The 27,117-nt window shown below is 42.2% G+C and overlaps 4 protein-coding genes and 1 long non-coding RNA gene across 5 annotated transcripts; 2 read left to right on the top strand and 3 right to left on the bottom strand.

The window, feature by feature from the left end:
* On the top strand, positions 1-2,929 carry LOC115690530 (galacturonosyltransferase 8). Its single transcript, XM_030616889.2, has 3 exons — positions 1-313; positions 593-1,840; positions 2,264-2,929. Exons 1-3 carry the CDS (start codon positions 173-175, stop codon positions 2,537-2,539), a joined length of 1,665 nt encoding a protein of 554 aa, XP_030472749.1. The 5' UTR covers positions 1-172; the 3' UTR covers positions 2,540-2,929.
* Positions 2,930-4,316: 1,387 nt separating this feature from the next.
* On the bottom strand, positions 4,317-8,475 carry LOC115690532 (nuclear transport factor 2-like). The gene is made up of 10 exons (XM_030616893.2): positions 8,275-8,475; positions 7,648-7,734; positions 7,404-7,541; positions 6,821-7,109; positions 6,529-6,752; positions 6,159-6,333; positions 5,920-6,041; positions 5,791-5,850; positions 5,189-5,252; positions 4,317-4,899 (listed from the first exon to the last, which is right to left on the bottom strand). The coding sequence occupies exons 2-10, from the start codon at positions 7,696-7,698 to the stop codon at positions 4,616-4,618; spliced, it is 1,407 nt and encodes a 468-aa protein (XP_030472753.1). The 5' UTR covers positions 7,699-7,734; positions 8,275-8,475; the 3' UTR covers positions 4,317-4,615.
* Positions 8,476-9,780: 1,305 nt separating this feature from the next.
* On the bottom strand, positions 9,781-12,236 carry LOC115690531 (dimethylnonatriene synthase-like). Its single transcript, XM_030616890.2, has 3 exons — positions 11,220-12,236; positions 10,516-10,977; positions 9,781-10,137 (listed from the first exon to the last, which is right to left on the bottom strand). Exons 1-3 carry the CDS (start codon positions 12,228-12,230, stop codon positions 9,970-9,972), a joined length of 1,641 nt encoding a protein of 546 aa, XP_030472750.1. The 5' UTR covers positions 12,231-12,236; the 3' UTR covers positions 9,781-9,969.
* A 3,581-nt stretch (positions 12,237-15,817) lies between these two features.
* Positions 15,818-17,214, top strand: LOC115690560 (uncharacterized). The gene is made up of 3 exons (XR_008817159.1): positions 15,818-16,113; positions 16,231-16,358; positions 17,076-17,214. It is a non-coding gene; the product is annotated as an uncharacterized LOC115690560 (long non-coding RNA).
* Positions 17,215-17,557: 343 nt separating this feature from the next.
* Positions 17,558-20,159, bottom strand: LOC115690571 (dimethylnonatriene synthase-like). The gene is made up of 3 exons (XM_030616970.2): positions 19,138-20,159; positions 18,284-18,745; positions 17,558-17,914 (listed from the first exon to the last, which is right to left on the bottom strand). Exons 1-3 carry the CDS (start codon positions 20,146-20,148, stop codon positions 17,747-17,749), a joined length of 1,641 nt encoding a protein of 546 aa, XP_030472830.2. The 5' UTR covers positions 20,149-20,159; the 3' UTR covers positions 17,558-17,746.
* Between the last annotated feature and the right edge of the window lie 6,958 nt (positions 20,160-27,117).

Here is a 27,117-nt window from a genome sequence, read left to right as displayed (position 1 = left end):
GTTAGTCAGATTTCGGGTGCGAAGCCGTGAGACATCATCATCATTCGTTCCGCGATCCACTGCTCGTCTAACTCGCTCCAATTTCCGCCCGCGATTTTCTCTCAAGGATCTCCTCCCTTCCCTCTTGACACTGAGTGAGCGACTCGACTGGTGGGGGTGGGGCGGTGAGCGAATGGCGAACCACCGGAGATCCTGCGGCCTCTCCCCCTTCAAGCTCCTCGCCTCCGCCGCCGCCGCCGCCGCCGCCTTCCTCCTCCTCGCCTCCTCCCTCTCCGCCACCTCCCGCACCGACGCCTCCCGTCTCCACCGCCTGGTACGTCGTCCCCTCCCTCCTGCATTGTCGCTGTTCCTTTTCTCGATGGAGCTAGGTTTTTCTCCCGCTTCGCAACCCTCTCGATCCTCGATTCGCGCTCTCGCCGTCCCCGTCCCCGTCGCGGTCGCGCTAGATCCGATTCGCACGATGCCGTTTCGGTGGATTTGGATGGTCGATTTGTCGATCGCGTGTGGTTCGGTAGTTAGGACTTTGAGGTAGGCGGCGTTTGGTCGAAGCTTATTGCTGTGCGTGCGTGCGTGCGTCCTTTTTGATGCGCAGGGGATTGGTTCTGCTTCTCATGGATACGCATCCGTCGGGAGATCCATTCTCGCCATGAAATCGGATCCTCTCAAGCCTCGGCTCGACCAGCTGCAGAAGCAGGCCGACGATCACCGCGCCCTGGCACTGGCCTACGCGTCGTACGCGCGCAAGCTCAAGCTTGAGTACTCCAAGCTGGTTCGGATTTTCGCCGATCTCTCGAAGAACTACAGCGATCTCATCAAGAAGCCCGGGTATCATGCTCTCTTCGGGTCCGATTCGCTCGGTATCGACGAAACCGTGCTCCGCCAGTTCGAGAAGGAAGTGAAAGAGCGCATCAAGGTCACTCGCCAGGCGGTGTCTGAATCGAAGGAGTCGTTCGACAATCAATTGAAGATTCAGAAGTTGAAGGATACGATTTTCGCAGTGAACGAGCAATTGACAAAGGCAAAGAAGCAGGGTGCCTTTTCGAGTTTGATTGCTGCGAAATCGATACCTAAGAGCCTGCACTGCCTTTCGATGCGGTTGATGGAAGAGCGAATCGCGCACCCTGAGAAGTATACAGATGAGGGAAAGCCTCCCAAGCCAGAACTGGAGGATCCCAACCTTTACCATTATGCAATTTTCTCAGATAATGTGCTTGCAGCATCTGTGGTGGTAAATTCTGCTGTGAAGAATGCAAAGGAGCCATGGAAACATGTTTTCCATGTGGTGACTGATAAGATGAATCTTGGGGCTATGCAAGTTATGTTCAAGTTGAAGGAATACAATGGGGCTCATGTCGAGGTTAAGGCAGTCGAGGATTACAAGTTCTTGAACTCTTCTTATGTACCGGTGCTTAGACAACTGGAGTCTGCAAACTTGCAGAAGTTTTACTTCGAGAATAAGCTCGAAAATGCTACTAAGGATACCATGAATATGAAGTTTAGGAACCCTAAGTACCTCTCGATACTGAACCATCTGAGGTTTTATTTACCAGAAATGTACCCCAAGTTGCACAGGATTCTGTTTTTGGATGACGATATTGTTGTGCAGAAGGACTTGACTGGTTTATGGAAGATAGACATGGATGGAAAAGTGAATGGGGCAGTTGAGACGTGCTTCGGCTCTTTCCATCGGTATGCGCAGTATATGAATTTCTCGCACCCTCTGATAAAGGAGAAATTCAACCCCAAGGCTTGTGCATGGGCTTATGGAATGAACTTTTTTGATTTGGATGCTTGGAGAAGGGAGAAATGCACCGAACAGTATCATTACTGGCAGAATCTGGTAACATCTTTGAACCTTTTCTGGTGAAATTTTGTCAATTAATCCCCGTCCCCCTCTTTTAGGGCTCCTGCTTGATTGCTAAGTGATTATCATAAGCTGATAAATTCTACATAAAAGTTAGGGATAATCTTTCCCAATCTATGCTGCATTTCACCGATTGTCTTTTCAGTGAGGGCAAATGGACTCATTTCGGTTTCATGGTAATACAGAACTTTATCTGTTCCAGTAAATAATTCTTTAAGTTCACTGCGATGAGTAACTGAAAAAGAAAGTAATGATGAACCTGAGGAGAGTAAAAGTTATGCACAATGGCTTTCCAAGATTGTTTTTGGCAATCCTTGTCAAATATGCAAAATAATTACTAGAGGTTGAAAATTTTCGTTCATTCTCCGAGTATAATGCTGTTTTCTCTCTAAAATGCAGAACGAGAACCGAACCTTGTGGAAATTGGGAACTCTGCCCCCGGGTTTGATAACATTTTACTCAACGACGAAGCCACTGGACAAGTCATGGCATGTTTTAGGACTTGGCTACAATCCCAGCATAAGCATGGAGGAGATTCGTAATGCTGCTGTTGTCCACTTCAATGGGAATATGAAGCCATGGCTTGACATTGCCATGAGCCTGTTTAAGCCACTATGGACAAAGTACGTCGACTACGAGTTGGATTTCGTCCAGGCCTGCAACTTTGGTGTCTGAAGAAACAGTCAGATGAATCATCTTCCTGCGGGCTTTCTGCTGGAAAGGTTCCAATCGTGGGATACTTGGGAATGCGATCAACATTTACCACGCATCCTTATTAGTTGCATCAGAAGGTTCGTTTGCTATCCGAGTTTAGATAGTTTTGTGCCATATCTACTACACAACCCTGCTTTCTTTGTCCATACAAGTGCTGCAATCTTAATTATTTGGCAAATGTTTATTATCCAGAATGCAATTACTTTCCTAATGAAGTTCCTTTATATCTTTCGTCCACTCAAACCCCCCCACAAGTTTGAGTGATCTCTTTCAGAAGACTTCTCGATTTTGTATACGCCTATATATCAGGAATTTAATTATTGATCCTTATGAGATGTTCTGCTTTCTTTATCTTGTCACAGTGCATTACGAGGAATGTATGAGGTGGTTCTGGATGTTTGGTTAACCTGACACTAATGCTTCATTGCGGATGTTATGATTGCAACTTTAGTAATGCGGGTAGTTTCTAAGCTAGGACATCGTTGGTATATTTGGAAGAGATATCCATTGTCTTGACTTAGAGGATTATTCCAAATCTGTCATGCCTTGAATCCGATCAAGCACTTCTGAGAGTGATCTGTCTCGTAATGTAACTTTTCGGAAAATAAGTACTTTTTAAATCCGTTGTGTGGCATCATCGTACCGCATGCATTTCTATATGCAATGTCATGACATACAAACGCTTGCAATATCTTTTCAATGGACGTCTGAAATCTATTGAATAATGATCCAACGGCAACTAATGCCTTGAGGTTTTGCAAAATCCTAATGGAGGTAACGCACGCTACACCTGGGTGAGTTTTTTCTTTCGTCCCCGTCTGAGGAGGGCTTTGTTGGCTCGCCGTTTGCAATAGTTTATAGTTGACAAATCTAAACCAAACCGCAGTTCATCTTTACTTGGTGTTCGGCATTTCTCACTTTAAAATTGAACCTTCCATTGCAAAATGTCTCTTTGTTCCTCTTCTACTTCTCTACAGCTCCCGTCTCTTTTGAGAGGATTCCCGACGCGGCAAAGTTCAGCTGCGCACATAGCCTGAGTCGCTGGCTATTGACTCGTCTCTTTTTTTGTCGGTTTTTCTTTGCTATCTTTTTTTTTTTTGGGTCAAAACCGGTTCTTCTTTGACACGATGCGTTTAAAATGCTTCAGTGCAAATGTATAGTGCAGCTTTTTATTCAAAGTATTGAAGCTTAGTCAGCACGTTAAAAGAAAAAAAGAGACAATGAACGCAAGCGCAGTTCGGTCTGGATGGTTTTTCATTTCAATTTCGAATATTTTTATACTGCATTAGAGCGCTTTAATTCGATTCGATTAAAACACCAGATCTACCCCGATGCAAACCCCACGGTAAGCCAGTCTGCCGATTCAGTTTTGCAGGAAGACAGTAAAGGAATTTTGGTAGGATACACTAAAGATGCTGAGAACCATAAGAAAGCTTCTTAAACATTGGGCCAGGAAAGCATTAACTTAAAATGACAAGCCCGTGATCGATCTATCGGGCCACAAGCTGCTGATAAACATCAGTATCTGTCTGCGTGGAGCTAAACTGCTCAGGAGAATCCAGGGAAATGGATGGAACAAAAAGTATGTGCTCCTTAAATAACCTCTAATCTAAGTAACTGAAAACGAACACGAATCAACAATTGCACAGCTCTCTCCTTTCAGATTGGCCTCGACTTTCAAAAACACACAGTACCCTCTCATTGTACGGTTGCAACCTGCCTAAATGGCCCCAAGAAGTACATCAATATATCCAGGATATCCATACAACAACAATGCTGGTCTTTTCAGTATTTTTATAAAATGATACGGCTCCAAAATCGGCAGGATAATCCCACCAAAGACAGACAAAGATCTAGTTTGGAAGCAGAAACTAAGTACATCTATTTCCCACCAGTGAGACTGAACATGATCGACAGCCAAAAAGCTGAAGACTAATATTTTGATTTAGCTCCAAAATTTATCATGTGCAAAAGAATCTAAAGATGCATTCTTGATGCCTATCCAACAACTGAGAAAAGTAACTACCCGTTGGTTCCTCAAGCAGTTGCAGATACTCGCGGTGCCATGCTTTTGGCTGCATCGACAGCAAAACCAGCTCGATTCACACGGCCACCGTTGCCTCCTGAATGATCAGCCCTATGATATCCATCGCCACGGTTAGCGTATCCTCCCCTGCCACCATTTCTGTTTCCATAATCCATCCTGTTATTAAGCTCGCCCCTGTTATAGCCTCTACCGCCAACATAGCTTCCGCGCCCTCGCACACCCTCATTCCTGTAGCCAGCCCCCCTTCCAGATGGAAAACGATCCCTACCATTCCCTGCAGAAAGAACCATGCAAAATAGAAATCACTCCATATGATAGGATGATCCAATATACATGTATCAAAGTTCTGCGAATAAATTTAGGCTATCAAGATGGGTGGAGATAGGTTGGACCTAATTTCCTCCATAAAATCGAAAGGTTGCATATGCAGCACACGAGGGGCGAGAGGACGTTAAGGACTTGTTTTTGGTAAAATGTGGCTCTTTTGTAAAATTAAGAGAATAATTATGGCCCCCATCAAGCATAACAAAAGCAGAGTTCTAAAAGTTGAACAAGTAACTTACCTCGTGAGGTAGACTTCTTTGGTTCAATAGCCACCTGTCGTCCACCAATAGTGATTGGAGAGGCCTGGACATTAACCTTGAAACTTGAGAAATGCTCATAACTCAACTCATTTAGAGCTCAATATAACTTGTGCAATGCATACGTATAGACAAGTGAGGATAAGCATGTCCAGATAATTACATGGGCACCATGAAGGGAACTTTATTATATCACAAATAAAACAAGCGACTAGACGGCAGTCCATTGCAAAGGTGGCAATCTTAGCAGCAGATACACTTGCACATGATTCTTATAACTGCGATACTAAACCCAGCTTAAGGTGAAGATGCAGATTGTTGTGACCGCAAGCATACAGAAAGATCGAAATGATAAAACTAGCGGAGATTTCTGAACAATTGGAAAAGAAGAGGGATTTACAAGTTTAGATTACCAAGTAAATGCTAAACTAAGAGGTAAACGACAATTATATAATAGCTTATAACAAAAGTGTCAGAGATGGAAGTTAATCCAGTAGCCCCGAACAGTGATGAAAATGTTCGCATGCCCCTCCCCAATTGCTCCATCAACTGTAATGAGAAAAGAGCAAAGTAAACGGACTTACCTCTATTGCACTTTGGGCAGAGCTTGACTCTTCAAATTCCACGAACCCAAAGCAAAATCCCTGTTGTTTGAGAAAGATTGATAAGACATGAAGTTCCAATGTAGCTAAAATTGTTAAAATCAAACCAACCTTTTGGCTCCTAATCTGAATACCACCAGTTTTGATTGCTCCAAACCTCTTAAACTCATTCTCAATTTGTGGATAGGTTGCATTCATAGGCAGCCCTTTCAAGTAGATGGAGTGCCCATCAGCTGCTCAAAATAAGCATGTAATCACATGAATCAGACTTTTTAGACGCACTTCAATATCTACAACTGAAAAATATTATCAATTTAATTTAACAAAAGAAGAATAAGCGGACCACGCACATTCACCCTCTTGAACATTCCCATTTTCAGTCGCTTTTAAACTGGAAACTTGAGTCTCAGGTATTGGGGCTGGAGGTGGTGGTGCAGTCATCTGTGGTTCTTGGCTCTTTGGAACAGGCTTTGGAGAAGGTGAAGACGATGGCACATTGACAGCACTCTCCTTCATGACTCCCAACTGTAAGTAAAAGTGGCAGCAAATCAAGTTACTAATGACAAATGCTATCAGCCCAAGAATCATCTTACTTCTGATCTAATTACAGCAAAACAAACAGTGCAGTCCCTCAGATATTACCACCACTATGACAAGTGCAGGAAAATTTAGCTAACGTGCCTCAAATAGAAAATTCTATGTAGAATCAGCCCAACTTACAATGTAGGCGTACGATTTCTTCGGAACATCATTTTTAGCATTAGATTCAGCCACTGTGTGTGAATCCACTGGAGTTTCATCAACTACTTCAGGCACTGGGGCTTCCTCCTCCACAACTGAACCATCTCCATTCTCAGACGGGTTGTAAACTTGCTCCTGACTAACTTCTTCTGAATCTGCAGCTACCTGTTGAGGAATGCGGTTCTCCTGCGGAGGTGTTGACTCTGCAAACCGAAATATTTTAAATGATTGCCTCATTTAAACATATATGAATTTAATCACTTTCCATTACCTTGCTCGATAGTTTGAGGAGCTTCCACATCATTAGCTGAACCATGGTTTGGCTGTTGATGACTGGTTTCCTCAACGTATCTGAAAATATCATTCAGAACAAAGTAACCTTTATCTTGAGGTGCCAAGAAGAAACTCTGGGTGAATTTCCGTTTCACATTGTCTCTTCCTGTAAGATATCCAGTAACAAGTACAGTGACTCCGCCATTGAAAGAGTCTTGTGCATCCACTGTAATGATCTTTGCGCTGAATCCACCATAATCAAGTGACTGTATCTTCTCATCAATAGCCTGCATCAGGAGCAAGTGGCTTAAGTTATATTAAAGAAATAACACCCAATATACTACCAGTAATTAGTAAGACCATCCACAAATAGCATTCGCTTAGTTAGTGGAGAAAAACGCTAACAATGGCTCAACCAACATGTCAGAGTGAACTGGAATGTCTCTCCGAATAATATTACATATAGCCTAATGAAACACAGCATTTAAGACACATAACAGAAAGGAGGGTTGCCCAATCAGAGAGAGAGAGAGAGAGAGAGAGAGAGAGAGAGAGAGGGAGTGAGATATCAAACAGCTCACTTTCATGGTTGAGGTGATACCCATGACTCCATCCTCTTCAGGACGGCCAAGCTTGCTAATATCTTGATAAAATCGATGAACATGCTCAGGGGATTGGTGAAGGATGAGGTAATACTGATGAACAAATGCATTGCCAACCTATACAATATGAAGGATATATCAGGGGAAGAAAATGCGGGTTGAAATCACAGAGGAAATGACACACAAAGCGCAATTCCCATTTTACACTCAACAAACTACATACAACATCAGCTGATGGAGAGGCTGCTCCAGCAGGGGCTTGCTGCACCGCCATTACCACTTGATCACCAGGAAACAATCAATCACAACCCTAAAACAGAAAGCCAAACGTTACATGAAGAAAAAATATATAATTAAGAGGTAAACTTAATGCCATGGAACTATCCGACACCACTTGACAAATCCTAGAAGCATTCCCTATCTTTCATTTCTCTTCAATTCCTTCCACTTCCCTCAATCCCACCTCAGTGTAACACGACAAGCCTTACAGCCAAACACAGAGAAATTCACCAAACACACCGTTCCAAGACAACATCTGCGGAGCTACATATCACTGGTAACCAGGAACAAATCAGATTCAACCACAAACGCCATTTCGCGCACACTCGTCTTCCATCGAAAGCCATAAACGCAAGCAAAAAGAAGAAGAGACTCTTCCAGCTTCTCAGCAACATCATCCGCGCGAAAAACGACCTAAGGAAACAGACCAAAGCGCTGATCTGACCGAACCGCTAAGGTCAGTTCCGCGCAGCGATCCGCCGAACGGTGATCTCGCACCCGAAAGACGAACACCGGGTAGCGATTCGCCGGGCAATGCCGATTCGGGGGAAACGGAGGAGCAGAGGCTTACCTGGAAGCTCCGACGGGATCTGCCGAGCGCGAGGCGAGAGGGAAGGATCTCCTCGGCGCTCCTCCTCCGCACCTCGCCGCGGGGCTGCGGGCTCGGCGGTTCCTAGGGTTTTATGGTGGCGATCGCCGAGAGAAGGTTCGAAAGGCGCGACGGAAAGAGAGTGGCGTGAAGCTAGAGAGAGAGAGAGAGAGAGACGATCGGAAGGGCTTTAGCCGTGTATATATATACTCTCGTAGCGTTAGGAAGCTGAACTGTCCGTACGAGTCCCCCCAATTTTTCCTTTTTTAAAAAAAATGATTATATTTATTATAAGAGAAAGGAATGATCATTTCCTTCCTCTTTTTTCTCCCTTCTTTTCCCCGCTCCATTTATGGATATTGAAATTCCAGCTGTAATTTGTTTTGACAGACAACACTATGATAACGGGCTTCGCTAGCATCATAATTTTTGGGCCAACGTGAGATTAGTAGTTTTGGGTCACAAATTATTAAAAAAGTAAACTCCACAGTAATTTATAATTATTTATTAATTATTTTTGTGATCTCTGAATATGCTGTTAATCTCGCATTAGATCAAGGACTGTCACTTAAACGTTTTACATGATTTAAATTACGTGTCCTGCCAATCAAATGGATGACTGCTCTCTACCTCCTTTATTTTGTCCGTCGTAATGCACAAAAGATGAACATTGATCATGGGCCTTGTGCATACGGCCCCGTCCTAGAGATGGTAGCTCGAATTTATTAAATAAAATGGCCAACATCTTTTGTTAAATGGCTTTGATTTAAGCACTTCAAATGCCGCACGTGCTGATAATTAGCCACATCACATGTTCTTTTTTTTTTTTTCCTCCTTAACAAGGGTAAGCAGCGCTAGCGGCCTTTTTCGGGCCTTATTATAAGGATCCTAAACCCACTACGAAATATTTGGTTTGAGCCAAAATTATTTCGAATGAGAAATGATTAGGTGACTGTCCTCAATCTACTATGAGATTAACCGCAAGTTCTGGATTACAAAAAAATAAATAACTAATAATTAAAAATTATAATGAGGTCTACTCTTTCAAGAATTTGTGATTTACAACATGCTTTTACTCTCATAGTGCTAGCAACACCCCACTTGCGATGGTGGTCAGCGAGTCATTCATTGCAGCCCCACCGGGAAGCTAGCAGTTAGGAAGTGTCTCCACGCGTTAACAACTTTTTTCTACAAAAATTGTCCTCTTGACCAACAGATCCGATACGCTAAGACGGGTTGATAATTTTATCTATTTGCAAGACCGTCCAACCTTTTAATTGAAAACCCATTTTACTTAGGATCCTATTAACAAATATCTTTGATAGCACTCGATAAGAACATAAAGATAGGAAGAACAATTTTTTAGTACACATTAAGGAACATCGAAAAATCGAACGAATGTCTCTTTCTAACGGGTCATGAATTAAAAAAAAACACAAATTACAAAGTATAATTAGTACTTTTTTATCCAGTGCTGTATGGAGCTAGTTTAGCGGAATCCCCTTTATTTAGTCCATTGTTCATTACACATTTCCAAGGTAAAAAGAAGAAGAAAATGGAAAAAGAACCATTTTCTTCAATTACATTGAAATACTAAACGAAAATAAAATACAAGAAGGGAGGTATTCATAATCATATAATAAATAAGCTTGATCATATTATCATTATCCCCTCCACCTAGAGGCTCTCGTAGAGATGGAGCGGAAGGCGTGGCTTGAGCACAACTCGGAGCGGGTTCACCCTGGGTAGGGCAATGCCCGGGCCTTCCTCCATGTCCACCGTCGCCCCCTCTTCCAATGTCACCTCGAATCCCTGAAGGATCCGTGCCAGTGTGAATTGAACCACCTGCAATTCGTATTCATGTGTCAAAGTCGAGTTTATGTATTCAAGTTAGGCTCGAATGTGGGTCCTACGTGTCATTGAGTCCCGTCAGACATATACTCGAGCCGATAAGGCTCGAAACGCGGTATAACGAACCTGCCCTAAGCATTTTCTTGCTTGGTTTGAGCCCGTTGATATAGGTCGTCTCAGCCTTGCCCAGGCCCGGTTCACAGACGAGCCGTATCGAGGACCATTTAGGTCAAGGACTTGACCCGACCCGACCATTGAACTAAGTCCAGTTCTAGTCAATCGCGTGATTACCAAAACAACGTTAATTTTTGTGTCCCTCTTGAGTTCGTCCTCTCATAGAAGCGTGAGAATCATGCCAGAAGCGATCCTTACCTGCAACCCGAGTGTGGCCCCCGGGCAAGACCTCCTGCCCGAGCTAAACGGAATGAACTCAAAGTTCTGAGCTCTCAGGTCTACTTCCTTGTGCTCCTCCAAGAACCGCTCCGGCCGGAACGTGTCGGGCTCCGGCCAGACCCGAGGGTCCCTTTGTAACTTCCAAATGTTGACGAGCACTCGAGTGCCCCTGGGAACATGACAGCCGCTGATGTGACAGTCCTCCATGGCTTCTCTGATCCCCGTCAAGGGAGCTGGTGGGTATAAGCGGAGGGTCTCCTTGAAGACGGCTTGGAGGTATTTGAGATTGCTAATGTCGGACTCTTGGACCCATTCGTCTCGTCCGATGACGGTGTCGAGCTCCTGCTGGGCGGATTTGAGTGCGGCCGGGTGGTTGAGGAGGAGGGCGAGTGCCCATGTAGTCGTGATGGATGTGCTCTCTGTCCCAGTTAGTATCAGCATCTGCAGGTCGAGAGAGAGAGAAAGTGAGAGAGACTGAGAGGTGTCATGGTGAAGAAGCAAATTGAGAAGCATATATGGATGCGATCGCAATTCTTCAATGGATGTTTGACAAGCAGATTCAAGAACATGAGGGGATAATTGATGTGAGATTTGGTGGACTGCATCAAGCAAATGTATTTGTTCATGCTGTATAATCTCAAACTAGATAAGAAATGACGATAGGTGAACGCAGGACTTGATACCAAAGCTGTGGCTTTGATGATGTTATTACGCTCGTGGCCAAACACCACGTCGTCCTCGGGCAGGCTCTCCAACAGAAGGTCCATGAAATCGGCGTGACCACCATCAGCTCGGATCCCTTTCTCTGATCTCTTCTCAACGTGTTGTCTCAGCCACTTCTCGAGCACGGCGTCGAGCTCTCGGCCCGTATCTTTCATGGACCTCACGTGCCCCTGAAAATCAAGCCACTCCAGCCACGGAATCGCGTCCGCGAGCACGAACGCCCCGAAAAGATATAAGGACTTGTTGAGAGCTTTCTTGAACCTCCATGCGTCGGACCCGACCTCCTTGTATTCCTCGTCCTCGTACCTGTTCCCGGTTATCATCCTCAGGTTCATGTTGAACGTCATGTGCTCCAACTTCTCGCCAATCGCCACTCCGCTGCCGGCGGGTCGACACCACAGCTCCTTGGTGAGGGCGTCGACCTCAAAGCTCCTGATGGGGCGCAGCGCCTGGAGGCTCTGACTTGAGAAGAGCTCGAGGGTGGCGATCTTGCGGACGAGGCGGAGGTAGGGGCCGTAGGGGGCGAGCCCGAACAGGGCACGGTTGTAGCCCATGTGCCTAGCAGCCGCGATGTCCGGCCTCGAGGCGAGCATGCGGTCGTTCGCGGCGAGGCACTCCCTGGCGGCTTCCCGGCTGCTAAGGACGACCACGCGGTGGACGCCGAGCCGGAGCGAGAACACCGGCCCGAGCGCGTCGGCCATCGCCCCGAGCTTCCGGAAGGCCGGCCCCGGGCCCCAGAGGAGGTGGAGGTGGCCTACCAGAGGCCACGCCCCGCGCGGTTCCGGGGTTTGGCTTCCGGCGGTCTTTTCGTTATCAGATTTGACAAGTTGGTGAACGATGCGGAGCACCAGGAGGGAAAAAACTATAGCCAGAACGACATGCATTTCCTGAGGGATGTCCATGGGACCGCAGGAATCGACTGTGGGATGGTGCGATTTGCTGGTAACAATCTGAGTGTTGTGCACTTGCATGCAATGCCTATTTATCTACTCCAACGATGACTTATGTTTTGTATCCATTCTAGACCAAATGCATGAGTTTGTGGACAGAACATGCATGACGTGATGTCGAGCTAGATACGGACAAGTGACATTATATGAAAAACGTGGGTGAGACAATACCCTTTTGATTAGACGGATCCTATGATACGGCGGTCATCACTGACAAGAGCAAATTTGTTAGATAGTACCTAAAATTATGACCATTAACCACCCGGAAAAATTAGTCCTCAATCCTAGACATATTCACATTTTGCTAATTGAATCTATCCAGTCAATTTTGACCGGAAATCGCCGACATAGATACTAGACATTCTTCGTAGCATGATTGGCGCTGACGTAGACAGTTGTGATAATAATTTAATATTTTTTCGAATTTTTTAATTAATTTTTTATTTTTTTTCTTTGTTTTAACTGTGGCCGGCGAGTGCGGGTAAGGACCACGAGCCCCTTCACCAGCCATAGTTAAAAAAAAGAAAAAAAGAAAAGAGAAGAAAATAAAAAAAAGAAAAGATAATAAATTTTACAAAAAATATTATTAAAATTATCCATGTTAGCGCCGGCCATACCGCGTGGGACGGCTAGCGTCTATATCAATGATTTCTGGTCAAAATTGGCCGGAGAGACTCAATTGACAAAATGTGAAAATGTTTAGGATTTAATTGACACAATTAAAAGATTTATGACTGAATTGGCAAAAGTGCCATAAGTTTAGAATTTTTTTGATAATTTTCCCTTAACCACTCAAAGGAAGAGACCGTGCGACTTGATCTGAGGATGAGATTGAAGGTGACATATGTATTCGGATATAAAAAAAAAAAAGACAAAAAGTTTGCCCCTAAGAGTGGGTCAAACATTTTCGATGAGCAGATTGAAAGTTTAGAAAAATACAAAAAAAACATACTGCATTTTTAATTTAATGGTCACTTATATATCTATGTTCTTGCAAATACCATTTAAATATCTCTAAATAAAACCTCATTTTGAAAAGACCAAATAGTCGCTCATTGTAAACTCTTTTTAGCATTTTAAGTAGGGTTTGAGCGATTCAGTTTGTAGTTGGTTGCGAGTGTTTTGGATTGGCATGAGAATTTGAGATTTGAGTATGGGTATATTTGGAAAACAAAATCGACATTTTTATGATGGGGCGTAAGAATAACTAACGAGAACGCGTAACGTGATCTCCAAAGTAAAAGTCAGGCATGTATTTGATATTTTTAAAAGTATATATATATATATTTATATAAGTGGTCCTTAGGTGAAAGACGAGATGCATTTTTAAAGTTTTTTCCAAAAGTTTTTATGTGTGTATCGAGATCTAGAAATTGAAATTGCATTCCCACTGTCACAAGCTTAGCGTAGTAGTTTAGAAAAAAATTAAATGCATCGGAGAAAAGTTCAAAAAAGTGGGTGTCAATTGGCTCGTCTATCATATTTAGTTTAAGTCAGAATTGAGAGAATATTCGCTCTCGTGCTCACCACGTGGAACCTAACTTTACCTCTTTCATTGCCACACTAGCATGCCTTACGGAATAAATTGTGCCGCATCGCCAAACGTTTATCACTTATTGAATGATCCAAGAACGAAAAATTTGAAAATATCTTCAAATGTATTTTTAAATGTATTTGACCAACAAAATAGATAAATTAAAATATCTTGAAATATATTTCTATTGTCTTTTCCAAACATCTATATCTTTCTATTTATCTTATTGATTTTAAATTGAAAAAAAAACAGAGATAGACAAAGTAGTTCAAATATATGAGTTTGATGCATTTAATTGGAAATTAAGTCAGAAAGAGAAATCCATTGTACTAGATAGATAATTCTCATAATTTGAAGTATAGCATTGTTAATTACTCGAATAAATGAATTATTTATCCATTCAATTCAACAACAGATTAAAATAATATGAGCAATAACTTATTTTATTACTTGAATAAACTTCACTAGATATTCGATAAATTTTTATCATAATAAAAATTGCAACTTAGTTTGAAACATGCTTGTCCACATCTTATTTAGTGTTATTTCCTTCTTTAAAAATGCACTTATCTAAAATTCCACTTATTTTATATATAGCTTATACACAAATCCATAATCCGGAATCGACATAAATTGGCATGAACTTAAGGTGCTATTTTTAGCATGTCTAGCAAAGAGTATTAATTTCTTACAGTAACACGACTTGAAACGAATCAATAATATCAAGCAAGACATGCATGACACACGAGACACATGTCTTAAGCGAGGCACATGTCTCACGGAATCCATAATCCATAATCGGCATAAATTGGCATGAAGTTAAAGTGCTACCGTCTTTCAGCCGCCTCACGTGTCTCACACGATCACATGTGTCGCCCGTACATTATTGGCTCGATCACTCACTCAATCAATCAATCAATCCTTTAGAAAAGGAGTGGATGGTGAGGACTCAAGAAGGCAAATCCAACAGCCCCATGGCACGGAGATCAATACACGCAAAAGAAAATCATCCAGCACTGCTGGGACACAACAAAAGTACCCCGGGCTCACCCCGCTGTACGAAGTAACGCGGACAAAACCTCCACCACAAGCTCCACAACATTAACAACCAACTATAAAAAAATTATCCAAAAAATTTTAAATTTATTATACTTTTATCAATTATGTTATAAATTTTTTTATGATCAGAATGTCCATTCTTAAATCTTTTCACGTCTTACTAATTTAGTCCGTCCGACCAGATTGGCCTGACAATTTTTCCCATCCGAGCGTGTACGAGATGCGTTGAAGACCGAGACAACCCAGGTTGGGGCAAAACTGGGGAGGCTTCCTTGCTTGTGGTGTGCAGGTTCGGCACTCCCCGTGAGCCTCGGGATCAGCCCAATCGCTTCAGGCCCAGTAGACGCGAGCCAGCCGGATTTGCATATCATCCGGAGGACTAGGGAATTCGATGATGTGATAAAGAAGATATTAGCTACGAAACTTCACGATTCAAGTCACTGGAGTGGAGGGGAAAACGGGCAATTATCAGAGACTGGACTGTGCCATCTCGTCCTTGAATTGATGAGTACGGAGTGAATCTAATCTGCGTTGCTTGCGGGCGGACGTGCACACACGACTCGCGAGCTAGCTCGATGATACTATTTTCATGACCCGAGTAATGGTACATTGGAAGTCTCTCCATGCGTTAACAACCTTTTCTGCGAAAAATTGTCCTCTTGACCCATAGATCGGATGCGCTAAGACCGGTTGATAATTTCATCTATCTGGAAGACCGTCTAACCTTTTAATGGAAAGAGAAAATACCATCAAAAACCCTAAATTATGTCACTTATGATAAATTTACACTGAACTATTTTTTGTGATACGAAAAAATCTAAATTATGCCACTTGTGATACATTTATCTCACAATACTTTGGCCCAAGGGCATTTTCGTCTTTTTCCTTTTTATTTTTTTTTTCCTTTCTTCTCTCTTCCCTCCGCCGGCCATGGCAGAGGGAAGCCGGCGAGGGCAGCCCTCGTCCGGCGAGGGCGACTCTCGCCCGACGCCGGCGAGGGTCGCCCTCGCCCAACCCCAATGCCGGCTTTGACTTCTTATTTGTCACATTATGCTACAGTCAGTAGTCTCAAGTCACTCTGCAATTCCTGGAAGTCGCTATTTTAGCTGAAATATGTGGCTGTGTTGTGACCGAAGGATTCACCAATGTTATATATTTTTGCAGGTGAACAGCATCCCAGAAGGTTTTCAAAATGGGACTCTGGAAGATTGGTTGGTTCTGTTTTCTGAAATCATACAGAGTTCCTCTCGCCCCGTGTGTGTGGCTTGGCTAGACAATAAACTTTCTGAAAGAAGCAGCGATGTCAAAGAGGTGCCTTCCAAGTTATTCAACTCGGTGTGGGTAGACATGCACTCTCATCTGCTTGCATGGGTATATTCTCATGTTTAACTTTCATGTTGATTGACGCCCCATTCTTCATCTTGTCAGGCACTAGTTACTTTGATTCTCCAGAAATTAGAAGGACAGAGCGCCGTACTTCAGAAGATCAGGAGATTGGGCAAGGAGGATCTTTTTGCATAATTATTACTCTGCTTTTTAAAGTTTGGTTCTCTCAGGTAGATGGCGCTCTCTGTTGGTTCAAGTATTTAATGAAATTAAACCGAAAGCATACTTGAAACCGCTAACATGGAGTAGCTAGTTCATGAAAGACGCGAACTAGCTAAGACTGCTGGTTCCTGGAACCTGAGATGAAGTTAAAAACATAATCTCGAACTCTTTTAATGTGGGTGGTTTTACTGGCTTAAGGAAGATGTCTTAAACTTTATGGGTTATGATAGGCTTCAGTATATCGTCTTGTTGACAGTTGTGTGGACTCGTGGACTTTACAGGTAATGGGGACATCTTTAATACCAAATAACTATATATATATTGAGAGAGAGAGAGAGAGAAAATAATGGGGACATCTTATACCAAATAACAATATCTGCCGATGATTAACTGCTTACAGTTCCAATTTGCTATGTTCCATAATTATGAACCTGGAAGCGAAGTAATATGTCATTGGAAGGCATTAACATAGATAAAGATTGTATATCTTGTTTTCCTTCACATGTATGGCAGGGTAATCCCAATGCGCTCTCTCTGTTTTTCTCCCTTCTGGACATGTCATGGTGTTACTGCAAGCTATACATGCTTCTTTGCTTCCTGCTGCCTTGCTTTTTTACAACACTCGGTGCAGCCTTTCCCCATCATTAATGTTATCTCTTTTCATAGCACTTCATTTGCAGAACTGTTTGGACGCCATTCTAATACCTCTCTCAATGGACTGGCAGGAAGGATTGCTATTACAACAGTTGCTTGTTTGTCTCACAGGGGATTTCCATTTTAGAAGATCTGGTGATTGCAATAGCAGATGGCATTGCAAGTATCTATTCGGAGCTCATCTCTGTAGATGGAAATTTGTCAAATGAGTTGAATAATTTGTCAAAGTATAGTGGGGTAAATGTGTCACAAGTGGCATAATTTGGGGTTTTTCGTATCACAAAAAAAAGTTTAGGGTAAATTTGTTACAAGTGGCATAGTTTGAGGTTTTTGGTAGTCTTTTCCCTAATGGAAAACCCATTTTACTTAGGATCCTTCTTAACAAATATCTTTTTGCACTCAATAAGAACCTAAAGATAGGAAGAACAATTTTCCAGTACATGTTAAAGGACATCGAAAATTCGAATAAATGTCTCTTTCTAACACGTGGTACATAAAAAAAAAAACACAAATCACAAAGTAAAATTGATACTTTTTTACGAGGCCCTGGTGCTTTTTCACAACATCCTTTTTATTTAGTCCATTATTCATTATACATTCCAGCGTAAAAAAGAAGAGAAAAAAGGAAAAGGAACCATTTTCTTTGATTACATTGAAATACTAAACGATAATCATTACAACAAGGGAGGTATTCATAATTATCATAAATAAGCTGGATCATATTATTGTTATCCCCTCCACTTTAGAGGCTCTCGTAGAGATGAAGCGGAAGGCGTGGCTTGAGCGCAATTCGGAGTGGGTTCACCTTGGGCAGGGAAATGCCTGGCCCTTCCTCCATGTCCACCCTCGCCCCCTGTTCCAATGTCACCTCGAATCCCTGAAGGATCCGTGCTAGTGTGAATTGAACCACCTGCAATTCGTATTCACGTGTCAAAATCGAGTTTATGTATTCATATTAGACTAGAATGTGGTCCTCCGAGTCGTTGAGTCCTATCAGACATATACTCGAGCCAATAAGGCTCGGAGCACAATATAACGAACCTGCTTAAGCATTTTCTTTCTTGGTTCAAGCCCGCTAATGTAGGCCCTCACAGCCTCGCCCATGCCCGGTTCATAGACGGGCCGAATCAAGGATATTTAGGTCATGTATCCGACCCGACCATTGATCTAAGTCCAATTCTAGTCAATCGCGTGATTACCAGAACAATGTTAATTTTTTGTCACTCTTGAGTTCGTCCTCTCATAGAAGCGTGAGAATCATGCCAGAAGCGATTCTTACCTGCAACCCGAGTGTGGCCGCCGGGCAAGACCTCCTTCCCGAGCTAAACGGAATGAACTCGAAGTTCTGAGCTCTCAGGTCTACTTCCTTGTGCTCCTCCAAGAACCGCTCCGGCCGGAACGTGTCGGGCTCCGGCCAGACCCGAGGGTCCCTTTGTAACTTCCAAATGTTGACGAGCACTCGAGTGCCCTTGGGAACATGACAGCCGCTGATGTGACAGTCCTCCATGGCTTCTCTGATCCCCGTCAAGGGAGCTGGCGGGTATAAGCGGAGGGTCTCCTTGACGATGGCTTGGAGGTATTTGAGATTGCTAATGTCGGACTCTCGGACCCATTCGTCTCGTCCGATGACGGTGTCGAGCTCCTGCTGGGCGGATTTGAGTGTGGCCGGGTGGTTGAGGAGGAGGGAGAGTGCCCATGTAATTGTGATGGATGTGCTCTCTGTCCCAGTTAGCATCAGGATCTGCAGATCGAGAGAGAGAGAGAGAGGTGTCATAACGGAGAAGTAAACTGAGAATCATACATGGATGCGATCGCCAATCTTCAGTGGACGCTTGATAAGCGGATTCAAGAACATGAGGGGATAATTGACTTGTTTAAACAGTCAACAAGATTTCTTCCATACGACTCATAAAATCTAAGAAAGTACAGTTTTTTTCAGTATATAGAGAATCACAAAAATAATTTTTTCATGAACAGTGCCGGAGTTGAAGACTCGTCTTCCCTAGACGAGGTCCAGAAAAGTTTTTCAGACTTTTAAATCAGGAGTGGCTGCATCAAGCAAATATATTTGTTCATGCGGTATAATCTCAAAGTATTTACGAAACAATAATAACTGAACGCAGAAACTAATACCAAAGCTGTGGCTTTGATGATGTCATTACGCTCGTGGCCAAACACCACGTCGTCCTCGGGCAGGCTCTCCAACAGAAGGTCCATGAAATCGGCGTGACCACCATCAGCTCGGATCCCTTTCTCTGATCTCTTCTCAACGTGTTGTCTCAGCCACTTCTCGAGCACGGCGTCGAGCTCTCGGCCCGTCTCTTTCATGGACCTCATGTGCCCCTGAAAATCAAGCCACTCCAGCCACGGAATCGCGTCCGAGAGCACGAACACCCCGCAAAGATACAGGGCCTTGTGGATCGCTTTCTTGAACCTCCACGCGTCCGACCCGACCTCCTCGAATTCCTCGTCCTCGTACCTGTTCCCGGTTATCATCCTCAGGTTCATGTTGAACGTCATGTGCTCCAACTTCTCGCCGATCTCCACTCCGCCGCTGGCGGGTCGATGCCACAGCTCCTTGGTGAGGGCATCGACCTCGGAGCTCCTGACGGGGTGCAGCGCCTGGAGGCGCTGGCTCGAGAAGAGCTCGAGGGTGGCGATCTTGCGGATGAGGCGGAGGTAGGGGCCGTAGGGGGCGAGCCCGAGCACAGCACTGTTGTAGCCCATGTACCGGCCCGCCGCGATGTCCGGCCTCGAGGCGAGCGCGCGGTCGTTTGTGGTGAGGCACTCCCTGGCGGCCTCCCGGCTGCTAAGGACGACCACGCGGTGGACGCCGAGCCGTAGCGAGAACACAGGCCCGAGTGCATCGGCCATTGCCCCGAGCTTCCGGAAGGCCGGCCCCGGGCCCCAGAGGAGGTGGAGGTGGCCTACCAGAGGCCACGCCCCGCGCAGTTCCGGGGTTTGGCTTCCGGCGGTCTTTTCGTTGTCGGATTTGACAAGATGGTGAACGATGCGGAGCACCAGGAGGGAAAAAACTACAGCCAGAACGACATGCATTTCCTGAGGGATGTCCATGGGACTGCAGGAATCGATTGTGGGATGCTGCGATTTGCTGGTAACAATCTGAGTTTTGTGCACTTGCATGCAATGCCTATTTTTCTACTCCAACGGTGACTTTTGTTTTGTATCCATTCTAGACCAAAAGCATGAGTTTGTGGACAGAACATGCATGACCTGATATCGAGCCAGATATGGACATATGACGTCGGATGAAAATCGTGGGTGAGAGAGAAAATATCTCTCGTCGGCCAACGCGACAAGAGCAAATTAAATTTGTTAGATGATACCTAAAATTATTACCATTAACCACAAAGCTGGAAAACTATCAAAAAAACTGTTAAATCTATTGCACGTTTGTTAATTCAGTTCCAAATTTTTTAATTGTGTTAATTGAGTCATAAATTTTTTTACGTTTTGCCAATTGAGTCAATCCGATCAATTTTGGTAGAAATCGCTGATGTGGATGTCGACCGTCTTACATGGCACAACTAGACTAAATTGGCAAAACGTGAAAATGTTTAGGACTCAATTGACATTATTAAAAGGTTTATGGTTAAATTGGTAAAAGTGTAATATGTTTACGACTTTTTAGGTAAATTTCCCTTAACCACATAAAGGAAGAGATTGTGTGACACTATCCAAAGATGAGATTGAAGATGACATATGCATTGAAATATCGGAAAAAAGACGAAAAGTTCACCACTATGAGTAGATCGAAGGTTTAGAAAAATATAAAAAAAACCATATCTCATTTTTAATTTAATGGTCACTTATATATCTCTATTCTTGCAAATATCATTTACATATCTCTAAATAAAACCTCATATTGAAAAAATGAAATAGTCACTCATTGTAAATTCATTTACCATTTTACTTAGCTTTTGAGTGATTCAGCTTGTAGTTGGTTGTGAGTGTTTTGGGTGGTTGTGAGAATTTGAGATTTGAGGATGGATATATTTGGAAAACAAAATCGACAATTTTATAATGGTGGTGCAAGAATAACTGATGAGAATGTGTAGTGATCTCAAAAGTAATAGTCAGGTATATACATTTGATATTGTTAAAGGGAGAGATACGTAAGTGATCGTTAGGTAAAAGATGAGATGCATTTTGTAATATATTTTTTCAGAAAATTTTAAGTACTTATGGAGATCGAGAAATTGAAATTGCATTCCCATTGTCACAAGCTTAGCATAGTAATTTAGAAAATGCACCAGAGAAAAGTCCATAAAAGCGGGTGTCAATCGGCCCTTCTATCGTATATAAGAAAATGTTAGGTACCATAGTGATGTCACGTTATCCGTTCACGTGTCCCACTCACTATGCGACAACGCGACATGTGTCGCACACGCAGACCCTGTTGTCAAATTTTTTTCTCTCCTTCGTTAGTCTCTCTCTTCTCCAATTGTTTTTCTTTGTTTTCGTCTTGTAGGCCGCGGACGAAGCTGTCTCCTTCGAGAGGTACCCGATATTTTCTCGTGTCTCCTCCGTCGACGCGCTCGCCACCTGGAGCTACGGCGGCGGCGGCGGCGCGCCGTGCTCGTGGTCCGGCGTCACGTGCGGCGGCGCCCCCTCGGTAACGACACCGCGGCCTCTCCCTCCCTCCGGGGGCTCGCGGCTTGGCTCGCCAGCTCGATCCCCTCCGACACGAGCATGCTCACATACCTGCGCACCCTCGACCTTTCCGACGACTCCCTCGACGCGGCACCCGTCCCTCCCGGACACCGTCTTCGGTGCTGTCGAGCTCCGCGCTCCGGATCTCTCTTTGACAATCAGGTCGAGGGCCCGATCCCCGCCGGCCATCGGACTTCTCGAGAACCTCCACCTCCTCAACCCTCTCGTACAACGCCTCGACGGGGAAGCCTGTCGACCAAACCTCGCTGCGCTCCAGAACCCGACCATCGTGTCGTTCTCCCCCCCGCCACGGACGAAGGAGGGATTCCTTCGAAGAAATGCTCGTTCCATAGTTATCATTTTCCATTGCGTTGCGATTGCTCGGGACGAGCGGCTCGCGAGCAACGCCGACGCTCATCCATGACCGTCATCGGCATTGTCCAATTATCATCAGTTTAATAATTTGTCATCCCCAAACGTCAATCACTTATTAATGATCCAAGAACGAAAAATTAGAAAGTATCTTCAAATGTATTCTCAAATGTATTTGATCAATAAATAGATAAAATAAATATTCTTGAAATCTATTTCTATTATCTTTCCCGAACTTAAATCTCTTTCTATTTATCTTATTGTTTAAAAATTGAGAAGAACAGATAAAGTAGTTCAAATATACGAGTCAATGCATTTATTTGGAAATTAAGTCAGAAAGAGAAATTTGTTGTACTAAATAAATAATACTCATAATTTGAAGTCTACGGTTGTTAATGGATTTGATTCCGTCGGGACTGACGGGGCTCGATACACGAATAAATGCATTATTTATCTATTCAATTCAAAAACTTTTTCCACTCTTACCATAGCTAAAATATTTCATATCATAGTGTTTTGATAATATTAATCTTTATGAGTCCCATCTTTTTTAAGCATATTTTTTTGTTTGTTTGTGGTGTCCCGTTTGTTTTCTTCTTTATTGTTTCTCGTGGGTCCCATTTTCCTCCTTTTTCGTTACTTCTCTCTGTCCCTCTTAATTTTGGTCATGATTCAAGCCCCGGTGGTATCTGAAAAAAAAAAAACACTCTTTTTTGTGATTTGTCTTTATCACTTATCGTCCAGGCTACGTCGCACTCATCGGTTTTTCAATCGTTAATCGGAGTTTGATACCCATTGACACAATAGACCTAAAGGCTCCTGCATTGAACTTAACGCCTATAAGAACATAGGGATTCGAACAATTCACGGAAAGAGTATTAATTTCTTACGGTAACATGACTTGAAACGAATCAATAATCTCAAGCGAGACACGCGTGACACGTCCATAATTTGGAATCGACATAAATTGGCATGAACTTAAAGTGCTACCTTTTTCTAGCACGTCCAGCCAAAAGTATTAATTTTTTACGGTAATACTACTTGAAACGAATCAATAATCCTGAGCGAGAAACACGAGACATGTGTTTCGCGCGATCACATGTCTTGCCTGTCCATTTTTAGCTCGATCACTCACTCACTCAATCAATCCTTTTGAAAAGGAGTGGATGAAGAGGACTAAAGCAGGCAAACCGAAGACTCCCATGGCATGGAGTCGATACACGCGAAAGAAAATCTGGGAGCACAGCTGGGAGCAGAACAAAAGAACCCGGGCTCACACTGCAGTGCGAAGTATCACAGACAAAACCTCCGCCACAAGCTCCACAACGTTAACATTTGACCATAAATTTTTTTTCAAAAAATCCTAAATTTATTGTATTTTTGCCAATTCCGTCCTAATTTTTTTTATCAGAATGTCCTAAACTTTTTAATTGTGCCAATTGAGTCTTAAACATTTTCACGTTTTGCAAATTGAGTTTATTTGAAATGGGTTGGACAATTTTCCCCATCCGAGCTTGTACGAGATGTGTTGAAGACAGAGACCACCCAAGTTGGGGACAAAACTCGGGAGGATTCCTTGCTTGTGGGGTGTAGGTTTTCAATGGCGAGGCCCGTCCTTGCCGTTGCTCATGAGGTCGAGCCTTGCCAGGGATGGGTGAGGCTCGCCCTTGCCAGCGGCCGGCAGGGACGACCTTGCTGGCCCTCGCCTTTGGCCAGTCTCCAGGAGGTTGAAGATGAAGGGAAAGGAAAAGAAAAAAGAAAGGGAAAAAGAAAAGAAAAGAAAAAAGAAAAAGTAAATAAAAAATTCGGAAAAAAATATTAAAAAATTGCCACGTCAGCGTTGGCCGACCGGCCAAAATTAGCTGGATGGACTGAATTGGCACAAATGCAAAATGTTTATGATTGAATTGGCTCAAAAAAATGTTTAGGACTGAATTGGCACAATTCCAATAGGTTTAAGACTGTTTTGGCAATTCTTCCTTGAGAAATAAGGAAGGAAGGAAGGACTGAATAAGGACAGGTCCGAAAACGTTGCTTGTATGAGGAGAAGAGAAGAGAAGGTGCTAGAATTAATTCTTTGTACGAGGGCAAGCCTTGCCAAAGGTTGGATTTCACCTGCATTAGTTCGAGGGAAGTCATTGATTCTCACGTCAAACATGGGATCGCTAGAATCACCCTCAACTTGCCTTCCATGACCATATGTTTCGATAATGAAATTAAATAAAACATAAACTACGAGCAAGTGGGCTCGGTGTCTCCATCTAACACAATAATACGAAGGCAATACTAAATCTAGTTGGAGAAGATGTGTATTAAGAATGTAATAGTGTCGGTGTCTGTCCAGTTTGAGTCATTCATATATATATTATGAATCTATTCTTGGAGCAGTTGAGACCAGTCTTTGCAGTGGCCCTATTCATTTTGATAGTCATCCTGATTTCACAGTTTCTTTAAAAGATAAGAATATTTTAAAGTCTCTAATTCTTCAAATAAAAACTCATAATTATTCAATAGCATAAGCTTCAATTCCCATAGCACTGGTTTATAGAGTTTACTACAAAGTAATGAATTCTGCTTTTGGAAGCAAGGTTTTTAAATTAAACTCCAATAGAGAAACTCTTCTTTTACAAACTGATATTTCCAAAGCCAATATTACCATTCCTAAAACCATTCCTTGGAATCAAATAACACTCTCTGATCAATGGGAATTAGAAAATCAAATTCCCCAACGAGTTATTCAAAATTCTGATCCCACTAATATCATTCAATATCCTAAAGGAAGAGTAACTATACAATTTTCTAGAAGATCTGTTGATATTCTTAGGAGGTCTCGTGACATCAGATCAATTCTTTCTTGGCATTCCACCTCTTCTCGAAGATCTGTAGACTCTGTCCCTAATATTCCTTTGAATAATCCTGAGGAAGCATATGCAAGTGCTCCTCCCCTTTCAAATATCAACGGGATAGATAACAGGTCAAGAATCTCCAGGCCGGTCTATCAACACTTCCACACTCCTGATTTTCCTGATTCAACTCCTTCTGAAATGGAAGATCTTGAGATCAATGTTTTAGAATTAACTTTTGAGCCAAATAAAATACTTTTAAATAAAGAATTCAATTCTTTGGAAAATAAGCAAATCAGAGATTGGTTCTTTACAAATTTTGGACAACAAGCAAAACAAATCAAAAAGGAATACTATGATTACATGTACCAACATGAACTCCAATTATTCTTCTTTGATTGGTTTGAAAATGAATTTCTAAAAGAAAAACAGATTTTTGTTTTAGACCAATTTTAGAGGTGGAAATTAGACAATGAGCAAATGATTGAATCCAATCATCCACCCCTTCGAAAAATAAAATTTGAACATTGAGAAAATGAAATTATAGCTTCTCCTTTCAAAATGGCTTCTGAAATAGATGGCACATGTATCAAAAAGATTGTTGAGCAAAATAACTTTTCAAATCAACATATTCACACCACAGGAAAACAATTAGATAGAATAGAATGCTCAATCCAAATCCCTTCTTCTTCAGAAACAATTTCTAAAACAAAGGATTTAAAACCACCTCTCTTTAGGAATTTTGAAATTCCAAAAAATCCTAGCATTGAATTTGCTAAGGCCTTGGAGGATAGAAGAAAACTCCTCAAAGGAAAAGCAGTTTAAAATTCTAAAAATCCTTTAATTTTAGATACTCCTCTAATACAAAACCTAAGTGTCAAAGACACTCCTGATTGTATTGAGTCTTCTAATCAAATCAATCTTTTGGATAAATCTGATACTGAATCAATTCCTAAGGTAAACCGAATTACTTGGAGAAATCCTCAAAAATTATATTATTCTCGTGCGACTCCTCCTGATATTCTTACAGAAGAATCCTTTTTAAAAACTCAGAACAAATATTCTTCTATGCTATTTATGAATGGAATATAGATGGTATTTCTGAACAAAATTTCATAAATATTTTGACTCAAATGGTTATGCTTGCTAATACTTATAAAACCATTTCAGACACTTCCGACCATTCTATTGCCTACCTTTTAATAGCTTGTTTTATCGGACAATTAAAAGGATGGTGGGATAATTATCTAACTGTAGAGCAAAGAAATCAAATTCTTAATGCTAACAAATTAGATGATTTTGGTCAAAGAATAGTTGATAAAAATAATCAACCTATTCAGGATGCTGTCAATACTTTAATATTTTCTATATCTCAACATTTTCTAGGAGATCCATCTCATATACGTGATAAGAATCAATATCTCTTAGCCAATATGAAATGCAGATTTTTAGGAGAATTTCGAGAATATAAAGAAGTCTTTTTACAAAGAGTTTTCTTAAGAACAGATTGTAATCAACCTTTTTGGAAAGAAAAGTTTCTAGCTGGTCTACCAAAACTCATAGGAGAACAAGTTCGCAATAAGATAAGAGAAGAATATGGAAACCAGATTCCATATAACCATCTTTCTTACGGTAAATTGACCTCTTATGTTTATAAATAGGTACACAAATGTGCACCAACATTCGCCTTCAAAAGTAGATTAAAAAGGAACAGAAACTCTCTAACAAGGGATTAGGAGATTTCTGTGCCCAGTATGATCCATCTTTTGAAACTTTTGAAAAGTCAAAATGTCCAGGAAAATGTTTTTCTAAACAAAAGGACCAAAAGAAATCTTATAAAAAACCCTATAAGAAAAAATTTAATAAAATATTTTCTAAGAAAAAAGAAGATGAAAGTTTTGATAAAACAAAGAGACCAAGAAAAAATTTAAAACCATTACTTGTTACAATTGTGGCAAAAAAGGTCATACTTCTAGATATTGTAAAATTAGCAAAAAGGTAAATGAGTTAGATTTAGACGAAGAAATTATCAATCAACTCAACCAAATAATGGCCGAGTCTAACAGTAGTTCTTCTGATGAATCTCGTTTTGAAAAAGGTCTTCATGTTTGTGATTTAGAAACCTCTTCATTAACTTTAGAAAGTGAAGATGAAGATGTCACCAATTTTGAAATAAATGTTCTAACAAAAGAAGAAGAAATTCTTTTGCAAACTATTGATCAAA

The sequence above is a fragment of the Syzygium oleosum genome, unplaced genomic scaffold (assembly GCF_021117445.2).
Source record: "Syzygium oleosum isolate NSW1041296 unplaced genomic scaffold, Sole_v2.1 Sole_v2.09, whole genome shotgun sequence".
NCBI classification, from domain to species: domain Eukaryota; kingdom Viridiplantae; phylum Streptophyta; class Magnoliopsida; order Myrtales; family Myrtaceae; genus Syzygium; species Syzygium oleosum.
The sequence above is the reverse complement of the archived record's forward strand: the minus strand, read 5'-3'. Positions and strand labels throughout refer to the sequence as shown.

Coding starts and splice junctions, on each gene's coding strand:
- LOC115690571 (XM_030616970.2), bottom strand. CDS start 20,148: ATGCAAGTGCACAAAACTCAGATTGTTACCAGCAAATCGCAGCATCCC. Junction 18,746..19,137: donor TCATCAAAGCCACAGCTTTG/GTATTAGTTTCT, acceptor CTCGATCTGCAG/ATCCTGATGCTAACTGGGAC. Junction 17,915..18,283: donor CGGCCACACTCGGGTTGCAG/GTAAGAATCGCT, acceptor TACGAATTGCAG/GTGGTTCAATTCACACTAGC.
- LOC115690532 (XM_030616893.2), bottom strand. CDS start 7,698: ATGGCGGTGCAGCAAGCCCCTGCTGGAGCAGCCTCTCCATCAGCTGAT. Junction 6,334..6,528: donor AGAAATCGTACGCCTACATT/GTAAGTTGGGCT, acceptor TTTTACTTACAG/TTGGGAGTCATGAAGGAGAG. Junction 6,042..6,158: donor GAATGTTCAAGAGGGTGAAT/GTGCGTGGTCCG, acceptor TATTTTGAGCAG/CTGATGGGCACTCCATCTAC.
- LOC115690530 (XM_030616889.2), top strand. CDS start 173: ATGGCGAACCACCGGAGATCCTGCGGCCTCTCCCCCTTCAAGCTCCTC. Junction 314..592: donor CCTCCCGTCTCCACCGCCTG/GTACGTCGTCCC, acceptor TTTGATGCGCAG/GGGATTGGTTCTGCTTCTCA. Junction 1,841..2,263: donor ATCATTACTGGCAGAATCTG/GTAACATCTTTG, acceptor TCTAAAATGCAG/AACGAGAACCGAACCTTGTG.
- LOC115690531 (XM_030616890.2), bottom strand. CDS start 12,230: ATGCAAGTGCACAACACTCAGATTGTTACCAGCAAATCGCACCATCCC. Junction 10,978..11,219: donor TCATCAAAGCCACAGCTTTG/GTATCAAGTCCT, acceptor CTCGACCTGCAG/ATGCTGATACTAACTGGGAC. Junction 10,138..10,515: donor GGGCCACACTCGGGTTGCAG/GTAAGGATCGCT, acceptor TACGAATTGCAG/GTGGTTCAATTCACACTGGC.